This window comes from Drosophila guanche, unplaced genomic scaffold (assembly GCF_900245975.1).
Source record: "Drosophila guanche unplaced genomic scaffold, DGUA_6, whole genome shotgun sequence".
Lineage (NCBI taxonomy): Eukaryota > Metazoa > Arthropoda > Insecta > Diptera > Drosophilidae > Drosophila > Drosophila guanche.
Window position 1 is genome coordinate 165,712 of NW_022995764.1, and position 25,284 is coordinate 190,995.

Here is a 25,284-nt window from a genome sequence, read left to right on the forward strand (position 1 = left end):
CATCATCTAAATTTTCATTGTCCTTTTGTGGGTGCTTTTCTTTCGCTTTCCCCTTCTCTCTGTGTGCCAGTTTCCCCAGCAGCCACATTTCTTTTGCTTTTGCGTTGCTGATGCGGTATTTGACTAACTGGCTGACGTGTTTTCCTCACACTGGCAATAACATAAAATTTTACTATTATGCGTTTTAGCTGCTCTCCAGCATTTTAATACAATATTTTTTTTTTGTTCGTTTACTTCTTTCTCCAAGTAGATGTCCTTCGGGTGCGTCAAGTGTTAGAGAGAAAGAGAATTCATGAACATGCAATGCCTTGCGACGCCAGCGTCTGAAGGAAATTTGCATTCAAATGTGTTTCGCTTTAGCTGCGAGAAACCCCCGAATCGTATAGTATGCCATCTCCAGCTCTGGGTTGGGCAAAAAAAGTTCCACCGTGCAGCAGCAACGGCAGCCAATTCCCCTGAGCAGCATATGTTCGACGTGCAGATGGGGAATGAGGCGGGCGGTATGTAGGGCATTGCAGAGGCAGATTTTTGATGAAATTTCAAAACATTTCCCACTTAGCAGGAAAATGACTGACATTAAATTGATTTGCAAGCCAGCGACATGACGAACGAAACAAACTGAACAAAATTTCGTATCAAAAAGGAGGAAGGGGAAAGGGAGCATTTCTTTTAGCGAAAAATCAAAATTCCAGGCACACTTGAGCATTGCATTTAGAGCAATAGAAGGGGTAGAGAGGAATAGCGGGGGGTATTATAGCGGGGGGTGTGTGTTTGTCTGTGTGGAAGATTGGAAAATATGCGGGATTTTCCCGGACTCCAAGGCTCCTTTGTTCCCTCGCTCTCATTGGGCTCTTGGGTGGTAATACAAATTTAAAGTTATGATCTGTGCTGTACCTATCGCTCTCTTTCTCCTCCTCTCATTTATTCATTCATTCATTTCGTCAGTCAAATTGTTTTTTCTGTTTTTCTTTCGCATTTGAGAAATGAATAAAATAAAATTATATTTTATGTGTGCAACATGTAAAATAATTCTCATCGGGTGAATGTGAATGCCACTCCCCACTTGATATCGACCCAAACCGAACATTTATGCAACATTTGCTGCCTCATTAAATTTGATGGGAAATAATATTCATACGAGAGTATTAGATCTAAATGATGTTTTCGAGTTTGTTATGGCCATATATTTACCGTAAAATAATATTTAATTTCTATAAAATAAGACATGTTAAATTTAGACAGAAAAGAAAATCGATTATTCATAATGCGACTAAGCCAATAGTCAATAAAATATAAAAGAAAACTGATGATTAAATTGAAGGCATATTTTCTGCTCAATATGCGATGGCACGTAGTAATTGTGGCATTATCCACAATTTTGGCAGAGTGTAAGAACCAAAACACTACTAGCAAATCAAAGGTATATCAAAGGCAAGAGCATAACTTTCAATAAACTAACGCCTATCTAATAATACACATCTCTATGGATAACATATTGATTTGTGGGTGTGCAATATCTATAAGAACACAACTGTAGGATCCAACCAATGCGATACAGTAGACGTCCACTCACTTTCAGTAACATTTTTACACTCCCTTGAGTCTTTATCCCATACATATGAATTCTCTGGGACTCTCTCTTCATTATAATTATTGACTGTCATTAGCTCCTTATGATAATTAATCAGTAATTGTCAAAAACTATATATACTTTTGATATATAATTGATTCATTATGGGCATTCGATTTTTGTTTCGTTGAGCTGAGGTGTGTCAGCGGTCATCAAATTAACGTTTTGGTCAGTTTCAATTTATAGTCATTAAAGATCATAATAGAAGTGTGTGAAAAAGACTTACTGTTTTTTTGTGAATCAATCAAAGAACTATTTAAGGAATTTCAATAACTTTTTCCATCGTTTTTATACCCGGTACTCGAAGTGTTAAAAGGGTATATTGAATTTGTGCGCGAAAGGCGAAGTCTGTACCGCACAGATCGAAACGTTTCCGAACCTATGAAGTATATATGTATGCACATATATCTGTTTGATCAGAGTTAAAAGGGAATATTGAATTTGTGCGCGAAAGGCGAAGTTTATAACGCACAGAACGAAACGTTTCCGAACCCATAAAGTATATATGTACATATATCTGTTTGATCAGCATCAAGAGCCGAGTCCATATAGCCATGTCTGTGTTTCCATCCGTCTTTATGAGCGCCTGAATATCAGAGAATATACAAGCTACAGAATAACATTTTTTATTGAGATGGCTGTAATATCACACTGTTACATGAGTATTTTAAAAATGAGCAAAAATTAACCATATCTATAAGATTACCGATTGGTAAGAGATTTGATCATTATTATGGCCGGAATGATTAAAATAATTTGCAGTGCCTACGCACATCCCGTCCAGCAGCATTGTTTATTTTTTGAGCATTCTCTCATTCCACACTCTGCTTTATGCAGTGTGCGGCTTTAGGGGAGGGGCGTGTTGGTGTAAGAAGTGACATAGAACAAATTTTAAATTAAAAAAATACAGATATACTGACTGAGTACCGGATTTAAAAGTTGTGACACATACGAAATGGTACTTGAAGACGAAAATATTGTAGAAGGAAACGTTTCCGACCCCAAATAGTATATATATTCTTGATCACCATCAACTGCCAAGTCGATATAGCCATGTCTGTCTGTACTTCCGTCCGTCCGTCTTGTTAAGCGCCTGGATCTCAGAGACTATAAAATCTAGAGCCACAAGATTTTGCATCCAGATGGCTACCACGCAATGGGCGAGAATCTGCGGTACCCACAGTTTTGAAAATAAAAGATAAAACTAAAAACGTCATCACTGAATTGGGATCAGATTGGATCATTATTATAGCCAGAATAAATATATTAATTTCCAATGGCTACCACCACCCCGTCCAGCAGCAAATTCTCTCATTCCACACTCTGCAGTGTGCGGCACTCTTTTAGCTCGCCACCCTCCCATAGAGCCATACGCAGAGTCACGGCAGAGGCAGAGACGCGGCAGAGGCATAGTCCGCACTCTGCAGAAGCAGAGTGTTAATGAGAGATTGTGCATAAAACAAATAAAAGCTGCGGGGCTGGGTAGGTTTAGCCACTGCAAATTAATTTCTTCATTCCGGCTATAAAAATGAACCAATCGGATCTCAATTTGGTGATCTGATAGATATGGTCATTCCCTACGGAATTGTAGCGTTGGGAGGTTTTCGCCCTTTTGCGGGGGCGGAAGGGGTGGGGCTCATTTTTAAAAAACAATTGTATTAGTGTGAGCATACAGAAGTCTGGATACAAAATTTGGGTCTCTGAGTACTAGGCGATCATCAGGACGGACAGACAGACACAACGTCTCCTTCTGTGCGTTACAAACATCCGTTATTCCCCACAGATACAGTATATTGTACTGTATATGGTACTCTTCGAGTACCGGGTATAAATACCCAAATAATAACAGAAATGAGCTCCACAAAATAGGGCTAAGTCAATTTTGCGTTGAGCTATCAATCACCACAAAAAAAAAGCAAAAGCAGCAACAGTTTCTGTGATGTTTCCAAACTGATGGATGGCTGATTGATCGATCGAATGTCAGGGAGCCTACAACGACTGATTACCCCACGAAAGGGTAACCGCTAAGAGGCTGGCAAAGGGTGTTAGGGGGTGCGGAGTATGGCACAGCAAGTGTGCTGCGTCACGCAATGCCGCAAGAGAGTCAGTCAGCCAGGGAGTCAGTCGGGGAGTCATTCAGTCAATCAGTGAGTGAGTCAGTCAGTCCCGGCATTCAGATTACCCACGTAGTTAGTCATTTGGACATCCGCCAGAGCTCTTTTGTTAGATTGATGGATGATGACGATTTCTGGACTAGGCGCACAGCAGACAGAGAGAGAGATTGAGATAGCCTCCAACATAAAGTGGGTCGCCCCCAAAAACAGCCAGAGGCAGTGCGTCAATGCTAGGCATGTGGTGCAGTTATTATGTGATTGATAGAACCGCAATGTGGTGGGAATCGTTGGGAGAAAAAAGAGGCAAAAGAAGCAGTGAAATTTAGAGCAGAAATATACAGACTTGCCTTCGATTTTAGATTTTAAATATTTCTAATGAACAATCATTTAAAATCCCTTCAGATGTTCATCAACACTTGTGGCCATTAACCAACACTATATAACAGTGTGACTTTTACCATTTTTTTCTTAGCCTACACATTCTTCTCTCTGCTTCTCCTTCTCTGTTGATGCATGTATCGTCTAATACCTGATAAATCTGTCAGTTTAATGTTTAAATTGAAATCTCTCACCACGGTGCCTGCTACAGAGGCTTCAAGTGCCCCCTGCCCATGCCCCTAAATCTCACTGACTGCCCTCTCATTGCCACGCGACGGGGAATGAAAAATAAAAACTCAACGCTCGACCAATCGGAAGAAAAAGTACAGAAAATCCCATGACAAGAGTGAAAACAAACAAACACAACAAATCCGATGCGATCCGTTTGGATTCAACAGAATGCATTTGCCTTTGGCCGCGAAAAAGAGAAGATACAAGTTAGATAATTTGTATCTCAACATTGTTGTCAGGTGGCAAGTGTTGACTGACAGATGTTTTGCCCCATTTTTATGTGCGAGTGCCAAAGTGTACCTGGTATCCGGCAGCTAAAAAATGTTCTCAAATCAAAACAAGGACAGGAAAGACAATAACCTCAAGCAGACATTTTTGATACTTTTAGATGGTGATTTTTAGTAGGCAATAAATGAATTTTAAACATGTTTATTTATTATTTACCCTTTTGTTTTCGATCCGAAATATATTTTTTTCGTGGCTCTTGTTGTCTCCTCCCAAAATACATGTACCCCTTAGTTTAGTGCCCCACAAATATTAAAAAAACGAGAAGGGACGTGTGAGATGCTTCTTACGCGTCACAACTTGTATACCCGGCACTCAGTACTACATCACCTTAGCGGTGTTTTGTCAAATTTTAAATATTTTCTTCATCTGTCATCTACATCTACAACACTTCTCACACTAACACGCTCCGTTAGCTCGCCGCCCTTCCCTAGACCCACACACTGCAGACTCGCGGCAGAGGCAACAGAAGAGCCAACAGTGGCCCGCACACAAAAAAAACGAATATAAGCTGTGGGACGGGGTGGGTTAAAAGTCGGCAGAGGCAGAGTCAGGGGACGGAAGAGACAGGGGCCGAGTGAAGCAGAAGCAGAGTGTGAATGAGAGAATGTGAAAAGAACAACAAAAGCTGCAGGACAGGGTGGGTTTGGCCACTGCAAATTAATTTCTTCATTCTGGCTATGATAATGATCCAATCGGATTCCTGATAGATAGGGCCATTCCCTATGGCATGGCGTTTTTAGTATTCTGTTATCTTCAAAATTGTAGATTTGGGAGGTTTTCGCCCTTTTGCGGGGGCGGAAGGGGGCGTGGCTCATTTTTTAAATACACTTGTAACAGTGTGAGCATACAGAAGTCTGGATGCAAAATTTGGTGGCTCTAGCTTTAATGGTCTCTGAGATCCAGGCGCTCAACAAGACAGACGGACAGACGGACGGACAGACAGACATGGCTCAATCGACTCGGCTATTGATGCTGATCAAGAAAATATATACTTTATGGGGTCGGAAACGTTTCCTTCTGGGTGTTACATACTTTGTTACACACTTTGTGCACAAATACAATATACACTATTTACTCTTCGAGTACCGGGTATAAAAAAACCTAAGCAGCCAATTGGTTGGCTAGCCAGCAAAATCAGTGAAAGATTTATGAGCAATGCTTCTGGTATTTATGGACCTACTCTTAAATTTTTTTACAGGGCACACAGGGGCATTCCTCTTTACCATTAAAAGCGCATAAAACATGAGGGGAGCAAACCCAACATTATGCTTCATGTTTGTTTCTTTTTGCAAAAGCTACAACAAATAAATACAAGATGAAAAATTACCTAAACAGAAATAGAGTGAGAGAACGAAGACCTTTGGTGGATGTATAATTATATTTTGTTGTACCAATTAACGCAAACGAAATGGTGGAACACCCATTGTGTAGGGCAACCAATTGAAAGCCAATTCGAAACATTGGACATGAATTTGGAGGTTTCCTTGACTTTGCATTTAATTCTTTGCTTAAATGTAAAATGGATATGTTTATCGATTGATTTGCCAAGAGATTAATTGGTTTTAGAAAGGCTTTTCGATTATTTTTGTTTAACGGAAGACCATAAATCGTAAAATGAATGTTTTTGGAGTAAGTATATATAAAGAGAATTCCTTAAACAATCTTTAAAAACAGCCACAAATAACCCGGTAATAAACTAATTGATTTGTTAATACATACATCCGACTGCAATTGTTCTCTAAAAATCAATTGATCAATGGCAGTATCGAGGAACCCACGGCAGAAAGAAACCTTAAAACAATAACCCGCCTCCGATTCCCCCATTCGTCACTTCAGAAGACAGTTTATTTTTGTAATTCCCGTTCGCACTACTTCGTGGCTCCTTTTGTTGAGACATCAATCAAGTGAGTGGGTGGATAATGGGCGGCGTTACTTCGAAAGACCAAACGCGACACACGTTGGTCAATCAATTTTCCACGTAAGCAAAAACTTAAGCTCAAGAAAAATTGGTGTTGCTTGAGCGATCGCATGGTGATCCATCTATCATCTATCATCTATCATAATGCGGTTTAGGCCCAAAATTGAGAATTAATCCGTCAAAACTGTGGTAAATGGTGGGCACGACTGTTGCCAAATTCACAATCGATCAATGGGCATTTTTTACTGGCGGTAACGGTGCCTTTTTTTATTTACTTTGGAGACGGTCAGCAGATCTATGTGTCGCCGAAACTTGCAAGACCTCGGACATTGGTCAGAAAACAGTCCGAAAATTAAGTGATTTAAACGCTAAGACCATTGATGGATGGAGCCACAGAGACCACCGGACGCTCTAGACAATCGGACTTTGGTGGTGCGAGGTATGTGTACTTATTGTTTGAGTAGTATCTTTTATCTTTTATCAATTTCAAAGAGGCAGCGCCCACACAATCGTAGCAATTAGCCAGTCAGGGCAGTCACGGCGGACAACCGTTGATCAAAGGGTTCTCTGCCGCATTTCAACTTTGATGCTATGCCGGACCGCCTGGCGCCCTGTCCCCACCTCCAAGCCCCAGACCCCACCCATAACGCACAATCCAGAGGCATACTGGTGAACCACTCATGTGTGTGCGTCGTCGTGTGCCGCATAATCCGATGTATATTTTCAGGAGATCTCTTCTCTTTGTGTGTGTATGTCTGAGTGTGGATTTGCATCTGGCGCAATTAGCATTTTGACCAGAAAAGCCAAAAAAAAACGGCAACTCGAAAAATACCCACACAAAATTGCAGCAAACAGTCAGAAGAACAAAAAGAAAGGTTTTATAGGGATACCGAAGCAGGAGATACACTTAAAGAGCGATAATTTCATCAGCAGATAGATGAAAAAATGGGAGATGTTGGGAAGTCTTACAAGGAATAAACAGATAAATTCTACGAAAGATTTGGTTGGAATATATGTACATAAGTCAAACGTAGAAAAGTACATATTCGATTTATATACATATGTATTTACATATATATGTACATACATGTTTGCCAGCGTTTTTTTTTTTAAATAATATATTTAAAATCTCTTTCCTGATCTCAGGGGTCCATGAAGTTTCATTTAGTTACATTCAAAAAACGGAACTTTTTCATTAAAAATCCTATTCTATCCTAATTTATGAGATAGGTATACATATGTATATATGTAGGATTTCTGCGGCTTAATGGCTATTAAGATCATCAAATGATCAAGTATTTTTACATAGCATAGCAAACCTCTTTGCAATATCGTAGTAGCCTTGCTTAAAAAAAGTTTACTAGCACAAACAACAACCGTTGACGTCATAATTATGGCTGTGTCGGAGCACTACTTCATAGTTGTTTAACCCACTCCCGACTCTCCCTCCATCCATCTCTTTCCTTCTGCTCCCTTTGTTTTTATCGCTCTGTCGATTATTGGCGGTGCTAGGCGTTGATTTAAAATAAACAAAACTTCCCTGTTCCCCCAACCCCACACCCCTACCCTACCCGATCGCAGTTATTGTTGTGTTTGCGGCTTGATGGCAGTGGTGTCAAAATTGAACAACCACAATATCTGAGTTATTATAGCAGCATACTTTTCGACATCAACATCGGCATAAGCACAGTGCGAGTAGATTGTGAAAAACATAATGTGCGGAAATCGGAGGGGGAGACATGGGGGAAACATGGACTTTGTTATGCGATAATGTATGCTAGATACTGAAGCTCCCAAGTGGGAAATTTTCATAAACTGCGATGCGTTCTATAGATGTTAAATATAATTTGAGGATATACTTTTAATGACCCCTACACCCTTGGGATAATAATAATTGTTAAACCATGTCCAAGTGTTAGTGAACTTTAAAACCACATAAAATATCTCACCAACATTTGATAAAGTCATAAAACTTTGACCATACTGGAATTCTAATTCCAAAAAAACTTGAAGAAATTTCAATGCCCAACAACAACATGCACATCGAGAACAAACTATCTTAGAATATTTGATAGACTAAATCGTTGCTGAAGATCATAACATTTTTTATTGGCTTTTGGTAACCGACTATTTTTACAGAATTTAAGCGGGGCGGGAAAGGAGCAACAATCATAAAGCAGAACACTAAATAAAATCATTTCAAAATTGTTTGGTTTTTGTTTTAGTCCCGCTCATAATGAACATGATCGTTAAAGTCAGAGTTACATGGCCACAGGTATATGGCATGGGGCACAGCACGTCCATTTTTTTTTTAGTGTATCAGCCAGATGAAATGGTTGGGGGCTTTGATAAAATGTTAAACATATTGGAGACCCTGCAAGATTTTACGACCGCACTAAACACGATCATCGCACAGCAGACATCGTAAGGGGAAATACTTTCCCAAGACTTTCACATAAATATCGAAACCGAACTGCAGCCAAATCCAACAGAAGAGAGAACCAGAGAACTCGAGCGAAGGGACAACCGAAAGTGACGAGCGATTGCCGCCTGCAAGTGTCAATATAAAGTAACAACTTTATTGAACATTATTTATTCGAGAGCGACCCAATAAAATGGGCAACTTTATAATGATGCACATAAATAACACTGTGCGCTGCCATTCCAAGAACAAAGCCTCAAAAGCCAGCAAAGCAGCAAGACAAAAAGGGAGCCTCAATCCCGGAAAAGAGCCCCAGAGGAGTATGACAGTCAAAGAACCACAACATCATGTCAAAGATGTATGGCATTGGGGATGTTGATCTGGATGCTGATTGTTCAGGTGGAGGTCGGCAGACTGAGGTGATTACATTAACATTAATTAAAATTACAATAACTAATTGTGCTAGAGAGTGAGGACATAAAAGGAGACTGGTTAGGAATGGTTTAAGAGCATTTACATAATTTAGTATTTGTGCTTTATTTTGTATTTTGTCGCTTTACAACACTTTTTTACCTTATTTTGTGAGTCTAAGTTCCGCAGGTTTAAATAAACATAGACTTATACCCCGAGGAAGCCAAGAAACAGCGCAAGAACTTGAGGCTATTCAGAAAAAATAAAGAAAATTTATTTTAATTTTCATTCTCAACCCATTCTCCTCCATGTGCTACTTTCTTCCACTAAAAAGTGACTCAGCAGCCGTCCCTCAATATGGAATGTCCATTTTCCGACTGTGGTTTGCTGTGCCTTAAAGTATGACAACAATACTGAACCGGCTTTACATTTAGTCCGATCTCGAAATCGTTTGCATTAAATTAAGATTGTTTATTGGTCCAGGCAGAATTCCACTGACTTCCCCGTGAGGGAGCACCCTTCCTCCAGCCAAAAATCGATGCGAAAAGGTCGTAAAGTCTGGTCCAGGCTTTCGAGACCAAAACTATAAAAATTGAAAATATCCTAAATCCCTTTTTTCCCCTTTTTTCCCCCTTTTTTCACTCTGGGCTTCCGCTTAAATTATTGTTTCGCCTGTCAACTGATCCGCAGAGCTTCACAGTACCGCTCATAATTTTAAAGCTCAGTGGATATTTTGTTTTATATAGGCTTTTAACTCTTTTTGGTTAACATTTTGCATGCTGCACGACCTTAAAGCCAGGGGCATAATATGCGAATAATTAATTTGTTCACGTCGATGTTTGTCGTAGTTTTTGTGGCTACATTTTGCAATCATTTTTTGGGTTAATTGAGAGTGTAACATATTACAAATATATTTTACATGGGGCTTATACACTGCCAAAATTATGTGTGGACTCTCCTGTCCTTTCCTTTCCTTAAGCAAACCAATTAATTAATACCACAGTTCCCTTTCAGCATTTGCCCCACATTTAATGCTTGATTCCTTCTCGAATTCATCTGACCAACCATGAGCAACTATTTCAGAGACCCATAAAACACGATACTTGGAACAAATTTCTATTTAATTATCACCATTTATGCGATACTTTAGGTTTATCTTTTTTTCTTCTCTTTTTTAATTTCTAGATAGAAATTAATGTCCATCCATTTAAACTAAAATACATTTTGTGACCAAAATGAGAAAAATATATATAGAGGTAGGTATTTTACTGATCTTTTGTTAAGTGTTTATAATATGTCGGTGTGTGTGGTTTAATTAATGCCACCGATCGAAATTCGAAACGAAATTAAATCTTTGCGATTTTTGTCATAATTTGAATAAATGTTTTACGATCGAAACCAGATTTCGTTTTCGATACGATTTCTAGATGACATCGAGTGAATCCGTCCGTAGCGGATTTGTTTTGGGGGAGAGCTTTTGGGAGCCGGAATGATAAATCTGTGAAATTTTTTCCATGGCTCTCTGAGTGGCGCCATAAACTTCACATTTATAATTAACAACTTCTTACATTTTTGTTTGCTTCGCTTCTCTACTATGCTGTTGGATTTCTTGATATTCATATATTGATGCTTATTTTGTATGTTTTGTGCCTCTCAGTTTTATGAGTTTTTGTTAATTGTAATTTATTTGATTGATCCATCGAATGAATAAATATCAATCGCAGACGAGTTTTGTGCACAAATTGGGAATGGATTTTAGCTAAATAATAAAAGCGAAAAGAGTGCCTGCCCCCACGTGTGCTTAACGCTTTATGGGAACCAAAAAATATGTATATTTATTTTTGTGGAGCTCAGCGAAATAATGCATCAGCATGTAGATTTACGGTTGGTATATGAATCAAAATTTCGACGATGTGGGGTACGGGTTAATCCCTTGGCTTCATGAAATCTGCCATTAAAAATAAATCCAAGGCAGTGCTACGATCAAAATCTTTAAGCAGATCGTTCGAAATATGGTTTTTTTCTGGTTTTCTCTGGTTCGAAATATGGTTGGAACGGAAGCGTTCACCAAAGATTCTCTTTAATAATACGTTTTGTTCTCGATTCTCGCGCTTCTCCTTTCTGTATAATCTTCTTTTTTTGTATTTTAAACTTTTATGTATTTTGGAATATGTTTGATAAGTTTTTAAGCTTTTTGATTGTCGGTGTTCTCACATCAATTTTAAAAAGAGTGTAATTTGTATTCACTATTTTTTGTTTATTTTTGGTGTAAAGGAAAAGCTGCATTTAAAGCGAGAAGGGACGTATGAGACGCTTATGGTAATGTTAATTTTACATTTAACATTTTAAATTTTTTCTACATCTGTCATCTACATCTACATACATCACCTCTAACGCCAAAACATTTTTTTAGCCACTCTGCCGCACACTACAAGAAGCAGAGTGTGAATGCGGGAATGTGCAAAAAATAAAAATAAAGTGCAGGGCGGGTTGGGTTTAGCCACAGCAATTACAATTCCAAATCCCAATTCGGTAATCTTATAGATATAGTCCTCCCCTACAGAATGGCGTTTTTAGTTTCCTTTATCTTTAAAATCATGGATGTGGGAGATTTTCGCCCTTTGTGGGAGCTGAAAAGGACGGGGCTCATTTTTGAAACACATTTGTAACAGTGTGAGCATACAGATAACTGGATGAAAAACTTGGTTGCCCTATCTCTCATGGTCTCTGAGTACTAAGCGCTCATAAGGACGGACAGACGGACTGACAGACGGACGGACAGACAGACATGACTCTATCGACTCGGCTATTGATGCTGATCAAGAATATATGTATGTACTTTATAGGGTCGGAAATGCTTCCTTCTGTGCGTTGCATACAATATCCCCTATTTACTCTTCGAGTACCGGGTATAATTATGGATGAAGGTTTAACGCCGTTTCTCAGGTTTCCTTCACGACTTACCCCTTTTCCTGATGTTCGGAAAACTTAACACAATTTCATCACAAACAATATTTATACACCGCAGCAATCATCATAATTCTTTACTAATCAAACCCTCCCTTTGGTGAACGAAGGAGGGAATGCTCGTAGATGCCTGCGTATCCAGCGGATACCTTTAGCATCAAATCGACGAGAAATTCCAAATTATAATTTATCAAACGGAATTTTACGATTCAACGAATAAAAAAATTGATGTTCTGCGACCGGAGGCGATAGAGCGAGGAAGAAGACCATCCACGCGGAGAGATCGCTCTGTCAAAGTGGCATAAGAAGCAGAAATATTAAATAAAAAACAAAAAAAAAAATGACCAAATCAAATTATAGAATCGTAAAAGTATTTATTACCACCAGGGACCTCATCAGTGGGGGCTCTCTCTGCCTCTCTTTCAGGGGTGTTGGCGGCGACAGACAGCAGGAGAGAACCATCAGAAGCAGTGGCCTGTCCTCTCATTCTTTTGCTCTAGCCTCCTCTCTTTCTGTCAATTGATTTGATTATTATCGGTTAATTGGTAAATCGTAAAAACTTTTACGATTCATTCGCTTCCTCAGCCGTGGAGGGCATTAAGTGGGACCAATGCTGGGGCCTAGCTACGTTTTGGGATCAACAAGTGCAGTCAGAAAGACTGCCTGGACTCCTTCTCAACCAATAAAATGACACGGGACAAGCACTGCACACACGAGATGGTTGTCCACCATTTTTCACTCATCGCCGATGTCGTCGCGCGATGACATCCATTTTATGGTTCTCCAGCCATTCGTCAAGCAAGGCAGATCACCTCTTTGGATGGCTTTACAGCAGGCAACCAGAAATTTAAAGCTTTTCAAGCAGTTCTCTTTTAATGGATAATAATTGTGTAATTATGGAAGGTATCTGGGAGGATGTGGTGTTGAGTATAGACGAGAAAAATACCCATTAGAGTAAATTCAATTAGAATGGTTTAAAATGTTTTTTAGTTTAATAGCGAAATACGTACTTTGTTTAAATTGACTTCATAGATTACATCTATTAATACCCTCAGTCATGCTTTCTTCATAAAAATATACATACATTCAAATGTACATACATGCATATGTACATATACATACATATCTCTCCCTTGAGTTTCAAGTTCAAAAGTTTCTCATCATAATTTCAACAGTAAAATTCTGTTTTTTTCGCATTCCAATGCCTATTTCTTAATCCCTTTCATAAAACATATTCAACGCATAAATTCAAACAAAATTTTGTCATTAATCACATTAGCAAATTTTGAAAACAAAAATTGTGCCCATTCGAATCCATCTTGAAGTCGTAAAAATGTAACATTTTACAGATTTTCCCACTCAAAAGAAAATGGTACCCCATTCCACCCAAGTCCAAGTGTCGCTAATTTAATTGTTTTTCCAGCCAGAATAAAAAAAGGAAAAACTAATTTTTTTCCATCCAAGTGCAGCGCGACGCACTCACCAAAAAAACCCACCCCCAACCCTTGTCATAACGGGGCGGGCAACAGCACCACCGCCACCCCTTGAGCAACGACGACGACGGAAGGGAGACAAAAGAAGAGTGCAGTGAAAGAAAAAAAAACAAAATAAAGAGTGACAAGGGATGAGGATGGGGGATGACAATCAACAGAAAAATATGCAGAAGGAGCTGCTGCCGCCAGTCCTATCCCAGAAGAGAACAACATACAGCAAACGAGAGAGACAGAGCGAAAGAGAGGGCAAGTCACGCTTAAAATTGACGAGGACGAAAAGCTCAAAAGCAACAACGTGGATGCTGCTCCCTCGGCCCACAGTACCGTCTTTCTCTCTGACTACCTACCGCTTCTATTACCGCTATTTATTTAGCTGTTTTACATTGTCATTCCCTCTGCACACCCATACACACAGAGTCACACAGAGAAGCACCCGCGCATTGCAAAAATAAGCAGCAGAAGAAGAAGAAGCAAAACGAATGTCAGAAAGAGAGACAAAATGTCGAAAGCGCGACGTCGCACCAACAAATTAGAACGAGAGACACCTACACAAACACACCCACATATATACATCGAGTCTATGTATTGTACAACTCTAAATGTGTTGGAGCATGGGCTGAGGGAAGTGGGAGGTGTGAGCAGGCCAGCGCATGCGAGCCAGAAAATTTGTTTTGAACTGTCATAAATCTTAATTGCGGCGGAGTGATGGAATCAGAATCGTTGGGTATTTGAAAGGAAAGGGTGATACGAAAGAGCGGGCATTCTGACGAAAGGTGGCAAAACAGATTTCACACGAACACACGCAGACAGCCTTGCTCTCTGAGAGAGCCGAGCCTGCTATTTCCCCTGCGTTCCATTCCCATTCATTCGTGAAGATTTATCACCATTCCCAATTGGTGCGAAGGGGAAACTGATATTGCTGGTGCGCATGAATCTCGCTTGCATGTGCGCTCAGCCAACTGCTGACTCTCCCTCTCTCCATCTCTCTCTACCACTAGCGAGAGCGAAAATCAAGCAACTTTTGTAGTTGTTCTTCAGTCCACAACGGACCGTTACAGCGTGATCATGTTTGAAAAGCTTTGCGCGCGTAAGCTCTCACACAAACGCAAAAACTTGCCGAAAAGTACGTAAAAGGGTAAACTCAACTCTACACACAGTAAACAGTAATTAATTAGCTGACAGAGAGCCTAGAGGAGCTCTGCTACTGTGCGCGAGCGAGACGGGCGCACAATTTAATCACGTCTCACGTCAGTTGTCGGCGTTCAGTGGGTGGAGAGAGTGAACAACGGTAACAAAAAGAATAAGAAGCAAAAGTAATCAACACGCAGCGCTGTCGACAAACACACACGCGAAACGAACACAGTCATACTGCGTCGACTGCGTTGCGCCGTCGCTTAACGCAAATCGAATCAAAATTGCCGTCGCCAAAACGCGGGCTTCGTGTTAACGAACGTTTGTCGGCTCTCGTCAAAAAACAACAAAAACAACAAAGTCAGCAGCAAGCAGAGCAGCAACCAGCAGCCCCAGCATCCAAGCACCAGAGCAAGCAGCGCCAGCAACAGTCCGCGCAGCAGACAAAACGAAACGTGCGCGTCGCTGCCGTCGCGCTTTGAACTTCATTTTTTTTGTATCAATCAATGGTAGAAGGGGGTGCTGCGAGAAAACGCACCCGACGACGCGACGCGACGCGTCTGATTCTTGACTGAATCAGAGTGACAGCCCCCACCCCTCCCACTCAACTCAACCGAACAACAACACAGCACACAACAGAGGGCCATCAGCATCGCAGCGCAGCAGCAGAGCCGAAGAAGCGCGGCGCGAGGCAAAGCAGTGGCAGGCCGACAGCAGAAGCGGCAGCAGAATTCATTCGAATTCGGACTCTCAAACGAGTAACGACGAGGAATCCGTAACTCGGAACACACTCATACACGCACATTCACATACAATACATCTCGTATACGTACACGCGACGCGTGTTTCCCAGAATATAACAGTAATATTACAACCAACAGGAGCAGCGAGCGAAATAAAGGAGAAAAATAAGAATTTTTAACGCCATTCAAGCCACAAGAAATATTCAAATATGCAAGTGTGATACGAAAAGTAATAATAATTAGGATTATTTTTGAAGAAAGCGAGTCCTACCATCATATCTAGTCAAAAATTGAGTTGAAAGTTCATCAAACATGAAATGCGCTTCGAATGTTTAATCAAGACTGAGAAAAACACAGAAGCACAACTCAAACAAAATTATTCAACAACTACAACAAATGGTTCAACAAAGTATACGTAAAAAACAAACCACAAAAACAACTACGACTACAAATTATTATACCCCACAAATATATTTATTAAACTAAAAATTAAAACATAATAAAAACTACAACAATATATATACTAATATATTTAACAATATTTTGCTCTCAACAAAATTAAAACAAAATAATGTAAAAATCAACAAACCCCAACAAAAAACCTTAACGAAGTATACGACTCGATGCAATTATTAAATTAAATTAAAAAAAAAAAAAATTTAACATAGATTTTTGTCTGCCATACGATATAGAATATTAAAAATAATTATATATATATATCGGAAAATCCAACAAAGTTATACGCTACAACAAAACGAATTCTATACAAAAAACGTACCAAGTGCAAAATAAATAAAAAAAACCAAAACCAAAATTTATGAATATTGTGTCAAATTAATAATAAGTTCTCTAACAAAATCGTCAAAATTCAACAAAATCTCAACATGTTGCATGAGGCATTGATGCTCGAGATCTACAGACAGGCGCTAAATGCCGGGTAAGTGTTTTTCATTAAGTATGTTATGTTAGGAATAATATATCGGAGAGGTTTGGATAGTTATGGAATATGGAAATGTTTCAGGAAGATAGGGTTTGTGGTTAAGAAGTGTGTGATTTCTTTAATAGTTTGGTTAACAGTTGATCCAGAAAACTGTGAGGAAAGACAATCAATAGATAGCTGGAGAAAGCATATGGAAACTATTTAGTGGATAATTGAACCAATAAAACAATGAGTTCTATTGACGAATTGGCATTTCGAAAATATTGGAAAACTTCTATTGAAGTTCCAGTCCGCTTCTGACGGGAGTAAATAATTTGAACATACAGAAATATTTTAATATATAGACAGATTTCTTTAAAGAGCAAGTTACATTAAATTGCAGAGAGATCTATATTTTTGTTTTATCTAAACTGATATATTATATGGCAATAATCGTTTCTGAAACAGTTTAAAAGTCAAAAAGTACATCCAACTTCTAAATAATATCGTAAATCATTTCGTGTTGATTTGCGGAACGTTGTTTCTGACCCCTTTAAATTTTAGAGCCTAAAAGTGATTTGAATGAAGAACAAAAGTTCTAATAAACTATAATTAGATGCATTTAGATGATGGTGAATAGCTAGAGATAACAATTATAGCAATACAATTTTGTACTTTGGCACTTGGAAGTATTACTCTACAAAATTTTCCATACTTTCAAACTTTAGGAACTCGAATTTTTTCTAAATATGTTGATATATCTGCAGACGCCTGTACTCTGTCTTTCTCTTTCTCTTCTTAAACACTATAGATAGATTTCCCTTATGATTACCTCACAATATGTTCACATTTTATAGCCGCACTCTTTCACAAATATAGAACTAAAACTGTCTCCTAACCATCTGAACGCTTTTAATCAAATGAGCGACCTCTCTTCCATTTCGCCTCTTCATCAGTGAGGCAAGAATTCTGATTTTTGATAGCCAATGGCCCACAAATATATATTCATCATACAATGCAAGCAATGATTATTTCATCAAAAGAGTTCCACAGAACATTGATGATTGGCGTCCTCGTAGTTGTCGTCGACTACGTCGCACACCTGTCGTTATAAATTCATCCCCACGCCAATATTAGAGGCCCGCCATATATCAGGGGCACATACCCCACCCCCGCACACACAGCGTGAGCAACAGTTCTGTTTTCAAAAATGTATTTATTTATACTCAGAAACACAACTCAGAAATCCCGAACCCCACAAAACCCAGAACCCCGAGAAGAACAATAAGTTTTATAAAGTTGTAAAATAGGAAAAATTTCAATTGTAATCGCACTGCTGTGATACGATTGGGGGGTTAGTAGGGGTAGGCGATAAATATTAAACAACAAAATTATATTGTCTAGATTCCAAAATGATCTATCTTTTGGGCGGCTATTAATTCTCGCTGCTGTGTGTGTGTCTGAAAATTATGATTAAACAAGTTTCGAGATACAACTGAAAACGGGTTTTCCATGGGCGAATGGTTACTCTGGTTATGGTTAGTTAGTCTGTGTGTGTGTGTACGTGTTGCATCTGTGACATTACTAATAAAGTCCGACAAATTGTCTGATTTTGCTGTGTGCCGCGACTGTGAGCTATACAAGTTTGCAAAATTAGATATACATAGTTTTTCGCCTGCTTTTCGCCTACTTTGTAGATGTCAGGCGCGGTGTGGAATGGTGGCTGAGAAAATGTGTTCAAGATATTACCAAGGCGATGACGTTCCAGAAATTTTTGAATAAATCATGCAAAAAGTGAAGAGAAACTCACGGATCACGCCCTGGTTGCTATCTTCCTCAATTGGGTGGGTGCCTGTATCTCTATCTTTGCCACTTTGCCCCTCCCTACCTCTCTCCCTGTCTCTATCTCCCACTTCGTATCTGTAGCTTTGTGTGTGTCTGCCTATTACCGGGAAGATTTATGTTCACAATTTGGCGCTGATTAGTGCGTGGTGCAGTGTGTGTTCGTGTGTGTATATGTATCTGTGTGTACAAATATTCACTTTTTGTACCTTTAACGGATTAGTCATGTTTTTAGTGCACCACCGTGCATTACAGAAGTGTAGGAATGTGTATATAAACGATTGATATCAGCCTCAAATCATTTCATATTTATTGAATTAAGTCTGCTTGCTCAAGCTTTAATACATTTAAGCCTGTAATTAATCGATTACTTATAGCATTAAATGTCGTTAAAAAAGAATTCTTAAATTTTACCACACCTAACACCTGCAAAGAGGACAGCTATCATCTCTCTCATAAAATTTCAGCATTCTTCTCGCATAGAAGTAATGCCTTTACGCACTGTATCCTATTGCTTGCACCTGATATGCTGGCATATATATGTATGCAGATCTCTCTATCTCTTTCTTCCACTCGCTTATTAATGAGACAATTCCAACCTGTAATTAACTGCACTCGCGAGAGAAGTTGCGTATAAATCATTTGTGATATATGTAAGCTTAATCGAATAACGAGATTTCCGATTATGATATGCCCTTGCTTTGAGATAACTTGTTGCAAAAAAAAACAGCCAAGCTTTATGGTTTTGACTGCTGCTATAATATGCTTTTGTATGCGGGCCTAATTGTAGAATGCAATCTGGGTGGATGGCTAATTAGCTGTGAGCGATCGGTGGGTAATAAGTATCTGCATCTATGATGTGCTGCCATAAACGACTGTGGCTTTAAGCCATTCGTAAGCACGTACAGGTGCACCCCTACCCTATTCATGAATCATACCTTAAACACCGAACCCATCAATATTGCATATAGACTGGGTCTCCAGTGTTCGTTTTGCTGTGTGTACTATCCATCAATTAGGCAACTTTTGACAAACCTTCGTTTTCGTTTCGAACAACTTAATTCCCGTTAAATAAGTATTTTTTTGAGCGATCGCTTCTTAGACAATAGAATATAAATGACAAATTGTTGACAACACCCAAGCAACATAAATTCTGCTCAGAACTATCTATATATATTTTTTAAATAATATTTTGTTCATTCAAATCAAATCACACTAACGCACCATTTGTTCAGTGATCTCCGCCATAAAGCAGTCGTAAAAGTCAGTATCTGCAGACGCCCACACACACACACACACAGATACTTTATATACAATGTATACACATACATAGTGCCTAATCATCAAAGAATTGATAAGCATTTGGCATATACACTTCAAAGTCAATCAAGGCAATCATTCAAAGACTCACACAAAATTATGTTTTTCAATAAAAATCGTAAATTAACAAAAATTAAAAATGTGGTACCATTTTCGCTGATCACTAGGAAATCAAATTCTATATGTTTTCCTTACGTTTTTTGTGTTTCTTATTTTTGTTGAGCTGCCATAAAAGTTTGTGGCCAATTAATTTATGCAAACTGATATGCGGAGTGTGTGTGTTTGTTTACTGCCCGGCAACCCAAGCAGATGATGATAATTGCCGCAGATCTCAGATCTTATGATTATGATCATCTTGGGTCGGTCTTTCGTCTCTTTTCTGTGTGTCTGCTCATAACTCATGCCTTAAATCTCGAATTAAACGCCATTGTTCCAATATAGACTTTTACGACCCCTTAGAGCACAGCGCCGAAAGAGCAGCCCAGCAGTGTTTGTTGAGCGAGGGAGGGGACGTTTTGAGGGAGTGGAATGTATATTAGAAAGGGATAGACAGCCAGAGGTGGAACGTAAGGCCACTGGAGGGGTGAAAGATGGACAGTGGAACGTGCAATGAAGTAGGTTGGGGGGGTCGGGGACATGGTGAAATAAATATGGTGAAACATTAAGCTGTGTACGTGAAGCTGCAATGGAGGTGAGTCCAAGGGAAGTGGAACGTCTAGCAGCAGGAAACAGATGGAACCTAGAACAAAGTTAGAGGTACGAACGGGCAGAGCAACGTATGTATATCAGCAGGGACAGGCCCAGATAAAACACACAGCTGTGGTCTAAAATGATGGATGCATTTTGGTTTATGGCGCTTTTTGAGATTTGAATAACAAATCGAAATGTTGACATATGTTTGGCATTCTTACCATTGTTGTTGTCGTTGTTCCTGCTTAGTTAGTTAGTTTTCGGAGGCTTATGATTTAGCGCAAAATATAAAGGTTTTTGAAGGTGGTTGGGCAGGGGTAAGCGAAAGAGGGGCTATAAAACAGATTTCCAATATTTCTACTTTTTATTGCTTATCCAATTTAAAAATGTATATTTTTTTACGGACTTAAAAAAACGATGTCTTTGAAAGTCTTTACATGGCTAAGAGGAGAAAGCTTTGGTAATCGTTTTTTGCATGTGGTTTGATGGATGAATGATAACATCTTAATGAGAAGATGAAAATCTTTAAGTTAGTAGATAATATATGAAAAAATACCCAAATTGCATCTAAAATTGTTTTCGTAAGCCTGAAAATAGTTTAAAAAAGAGAGATAAATGATTTATTATCATTCAAACACTCGAAGAAACATTTATAGTAATTCTAAATGTAAAATTCTAAAAAGTAAAATATTATAAATAATAAATGCATTTTCCTCTTACTTTACAGCGCCCTGCCCACAGCTCGTCCGCGTTCCACGGAATCGGCAAATTCCAGCGAGCGGTGTCCCTCGCACGAATCCAATTCCTCGGAAAATGGGGGACATCGTGGGGATCCAAGTGGGGGTGTGATGCCACCCACATCCATGCACTCGACATTCCCGGCCGTGCCGCAAAACCTGCCCGCCCAGCCGCCTTCCATGGAGGCGTATCTGCATATGGTGGCAGCAGCCGCACAGCAATACGGTTTTCCCCTGGCTGCAGCAGCGGCGGCAGGACCACGGCTACCTCTACCCATGGCCAATGAGGCGACGCCACCGTTTAAGCTGCCACCGCAGGCATCTCCCACGGCATCCAGCAATCACTCGGAGGCGCTGGACTTTCGCACAAATCTTTATGGTCGCGCAGAGTCCGCAGAGCCGCTAGCGTCCGAGGAGGAGGAGGATTTCGATGATGGGGCCAACAATCCACTGGATCTCTCCGTGGGCACACGGAAACGCGGCCACGACGCCGAGCCACAGCTGGGCCACATTCAGGTGAAGAAAATGTTCAAATCGGAAAGTCCACCGGCGAGTTCTTTACCTGCGGCAGCGCCCACTGCCAGCCAATTGATGCCTGGAGTGAATCCCTATCTGGCGGCTGTGGCTGCTGCCAATATCTTCCGATCTGGACAGTTTCCCGATTGGAATGGCAAAAACGATCTGGTGGTGGATCCGCTGGAAAAGATGTCGGACATTGTCAAGGGCGGAGCACAGGGACACAAGGATAAACTTCAACATCATCACCATCAATCGAAGGCCACCCCGCCCGACAAGGCAGCTCCGCCAAAGAGTCCCGCACATCAGCAGCAGCAACAAAAACAGCAACAACAACAACAACAGCAGCAGCAGCAGGGATCCAATAACAGCCAAAATTCCGAGGGAGGATCTACAGGAGCAGGAGGAGCAGCTATAGGTGCCTCTGCTGGTGGTGGTGCTGGCATCACCAAGGCCCGCCACAACATTTGGCAATCCCATTGGCAAAACAAGGGCGTGGCCAGCTCCGTGTTCCGCTGTGTGTGGTGCAAGCAGAGCTTCCCCACACTCGAAGCTTTGACCACCCACATGAAGGACAGCAAACATTGCGGGGTAAATGTGCCACCGTTTGGTAATCTGCCCAGCAACAATCCGCCTCAGCATCACCAGCAGCACCATCATTCGGGGGCACAGCAGCAACAACAGCAGAACCACCAGAATATGCGCAAACAGACAAACGCGAATCATTCGCCCTCGGCGAATGTGAAGAATGCGTTCCAGTATCGCGGAGATCCCCCAACGCCCCTGCCCCGAAAGTTGGTGCGCGGCCAGAATGTGTGGCTTGGAAAGGGCGTTGAGCAGGCCATGCAAATCCTCAAGTGCATGCGGTGTGGCGAGAGCTTCCGTTCGCTCGGGGAGATGACCAAACACATGCAGGAGACGCAGCACTACACGAATATCCTCTCGCAGGAGCAAAACATCTCCATCAAGTCACAGAATCAAGCGAATGCAAATTCAGACTCCAAGGACAACCAAAACAACAGCCTCAGCTCCGAGGAGAGTCGCACACTCAGCGCCGTGCTCACGTGCAAGGTGTGTGACAAGGCCTTCAACAGTCTGGGCGATCTCAGCAATCACATGGCCAAAAACAATCACTATGCCGAGCCACTGCTCCAAAATGCTGGTGGACGAAAGCGTCCCGCGCCCAAGAAGCGTGAGAAATCGCTGCCAGTGAGGAAACTGCTCGAAATGAAGGGTGGTGGAGGGGCCAACCAAGATGATTTGGCAGCGGAAAAGTCAGCGGTGCAGGGAAAACCAGGCCTAGGTCCAGGTGGTGGCGATAAAAACGATGCGGCACTTTTTGCCGAGCGCATGCGTCAGTATATAACGGGTGTCAAATCTCCGGAGGAGATTGCCAAAGTGGCTGCCGCTCAGCTGTTGGCCAAAAACAAATCCCCCGAGCTGCTGGAGCAAAAGAATGGAAATGCCAAGCCCGGTAATTCATCAGTACTGAGTGCCATTGAGCAGATGTTTACCACCAGCTTTGATACACCTCCGCGGCATGCTAGCCTGCCGGCGAGCAGTCCTTCCAATTCGTCCACAAAGAACACCTCCCCAGTGGCCAGCAGCATCCTGAAGCGGCTCGGCATTGATGAGACGGTGGACTACAATAAGCCATTGATTGACACCAGTGATCCGTACTATCAGCATTATCGGTACACGAGCAGCGAGCGCAGTGGCAGCGAGTGCAGCGCGGAGGCGGCAAGGCCTCGTTTGGATGCACCAACGCCCGAGAAGCAGCAGCAACAGCAACAGACGATGATGGCCACAGAGGAGATTGCTGGCAGGCCTAATATCAAGCAGGAGGAAGCCATCAAAATGGAGATCAAGTCTGAGATCAATGACGAGCAGAACGATGAGACGGCCATGCCATCGCCCAAAATGGAGGCCACACTGGTCAATGGCAGCTACTCTACCCCCACCAACTCCTCCTCGGTCGCTGCAGGCAATAACAATAGCAACAGCAACAACAACAATGTGGAACGAGCTTCACCCAAGACACCCTCGGTGGCAGGGAGTCCACAGTCGAGGCTGCTGCCACCGCGTAGTCCCTCGGAAAGCCAACGTTCGGCTACACCCAAGTCACCAGCCTCCAGTCACAAGTCCTACGATGGCAGCGAGGGCAACAAAAAGTATCCTAGTGACTCCTTGAATGCTTTATCCTCAATGTTTGACTCCTTGGGCGCCAGCGGAGGCGGTGCGGCGGCCAATACGAGAGCCAAGCTGGCCGCTGCAGCGGCAGCGGTCGCTGGGGGAGTCCTGCCCGTGGCTGGTGGCAGCGATTCGCCAGAAAATTTAAGCGCCAGCAACTCGCTGGCCGCCTTACGACAGTTCTGCGTGAAGAAGGAGAAGACCGCTTAAGCGCTGGTGCTTCTCGGCCGCAAACCGGACCGTTCCGTCAAACGCTCTCGTTAGCCTCGTTTTTTCGTTGTTTTCGCGCAAACAAAAAGTAATTTCAAACAAGTTTTTTTGGTTTTGCCTGCGCGTTGCCCACACGCCAACCTCCCCACAACAAACTCCCATGCATTTTTTGGACTTTTTTGTGTTGGGGAGGTACTTCGGCAACCATTCAGAGAGAGAGAGAAGAGAAGGGAGATGCCAGAGTCAAAGGCACTTCCACTTGGACGAAACTTTGACTAGAGATAAAAGGACACCACCGAGATATGGAAAGATATATATTCGGGATCATAAAACGATTATAATGAAAATAATGAATGAAAAGAAGGAGAACTCGATCCAGATTCCCCGCAGTAGTTGCCGCGCATTCTACTCCTCCGCTATGGCGACGAGGCCCCGCGCATTCAGCAAGCTCTAAGGCGTACTTTTTCAAGGTAATTATTCAAGCACTTTTAATGAATTAAGGATTAACCAATAGCAAAGATTATAGAACACAAATGAGAGGAGAACAAGAGGGAATGGGTTAAAGGTTTTGGAAGAGACGGAGAGCATTAGCTGTTGGTGAAAAGGAACGTATGAAAATACAAGAAACTGATACGAAGCTATGTAAATTTAGTGAGTGGGGCGAGAGCATAAGTGGAACGTTCAAGCATGGAACAAAGAATAACGAAGCAGGCTTAAATGATGCGAGTGAATGCGTAATCTTTTCCGACAAAAATGTATTCCATAATCTTTGATATATGTAATATCCCATCTATAACCTTTTTCCCCATGAAAACTCTTAACTAAAACCCCGATTCTCTTCTCTTCATTGCAGAATATATACAACTTGGGATCCTTGAAAAACTATGACTTGTCATGGCTGATCTATTGGTGGGTTTTTTTGTTTGTTGATAGAGAAAAACCACACACAAGCCCTTGTCAGGGCTGCCACATCTCTCTGCAAAGAGTTATGAAATTTGAAAAAAAGAAAACATTGTGATCCAATAAAAAAAACATAAATGAAAAACATTTTTATGAACATTACAAGCGGATTATTTATTTTTCAAAGCATTGTGAGGGATAATCTTTCTTTCAAGTGGAATTTCAGGTGATGCA

The 25,284-nt window shown here is 41.1% G+C and overlaps 1 protein-coding gene and 1 long non-coding RNA gene across 3 annotated transcripts; both read left to right on the forward strand.

Moving 5' to 3' along the window:
- Positions 1-2,060: 2,060 nt before the first annotated feature.
- Positions 2,061-16,200, forward strand: LOC117591071. The gene is made up of 3 exons (XR_004574347.1): positions 2,061-2,073; positions 8,170-8,171; positions 15,897-16,200. It is a non-coding gene; the product is annotated as an uncharacterized LOC117591071 (long non-coding RNA).
- Positions 16,201-16,433: 233 nt separating this feature from the next.
- Positions 16,434-25,084, forward strand: LOC117591070 (protein teashirt). Of its 2 annotated transcripts, XM_034284173.1 has the most exons (4): positions 16,434-16,663; positions 21,225-22,002; positions 22,054-24,620; positions 25,004-25,084. In XM_034284173.1, exons 1-3 carry the CDS (start codon positions 16,611-16,613, stop codon positions 24,148-24,150), a joined length of 2,928 nt encoding a protein of 975 aa, XP_034140064.1. In that variant the 5' UTR covers positions 16,434-16,610; the 3' UTR covers positions 24,151-24,620; positions 25,004-25,084. The 2 variants fall into 2 exon arrangements, with proteins under 2 accessions (XP_034140064.1, XP_034140063.1); XM_034284172.1 differs by having other exon boundaries at positions 21,225-24,620.
- Positions 25,085-25,284: the final 200 nt, after the last annotated feature.

Excerpts from the sequence above, each read along its gene's own strand:
- LOC117591070 (XM_034284172.1), top strand. The coding sequence starts at position 16,611 with ATGTTGCATGAGGCATTGATGCTCGAGATCTACAGACAGGCGCTAAAT. Across the intron at positions 16,664-21,224 it reads AGACAGGCGCTAAATGCCGG|CGCCCTGCCCACAGCTCGTC; the intron begins GTAAGTGTTTTT and ends CTTACTTTACAG.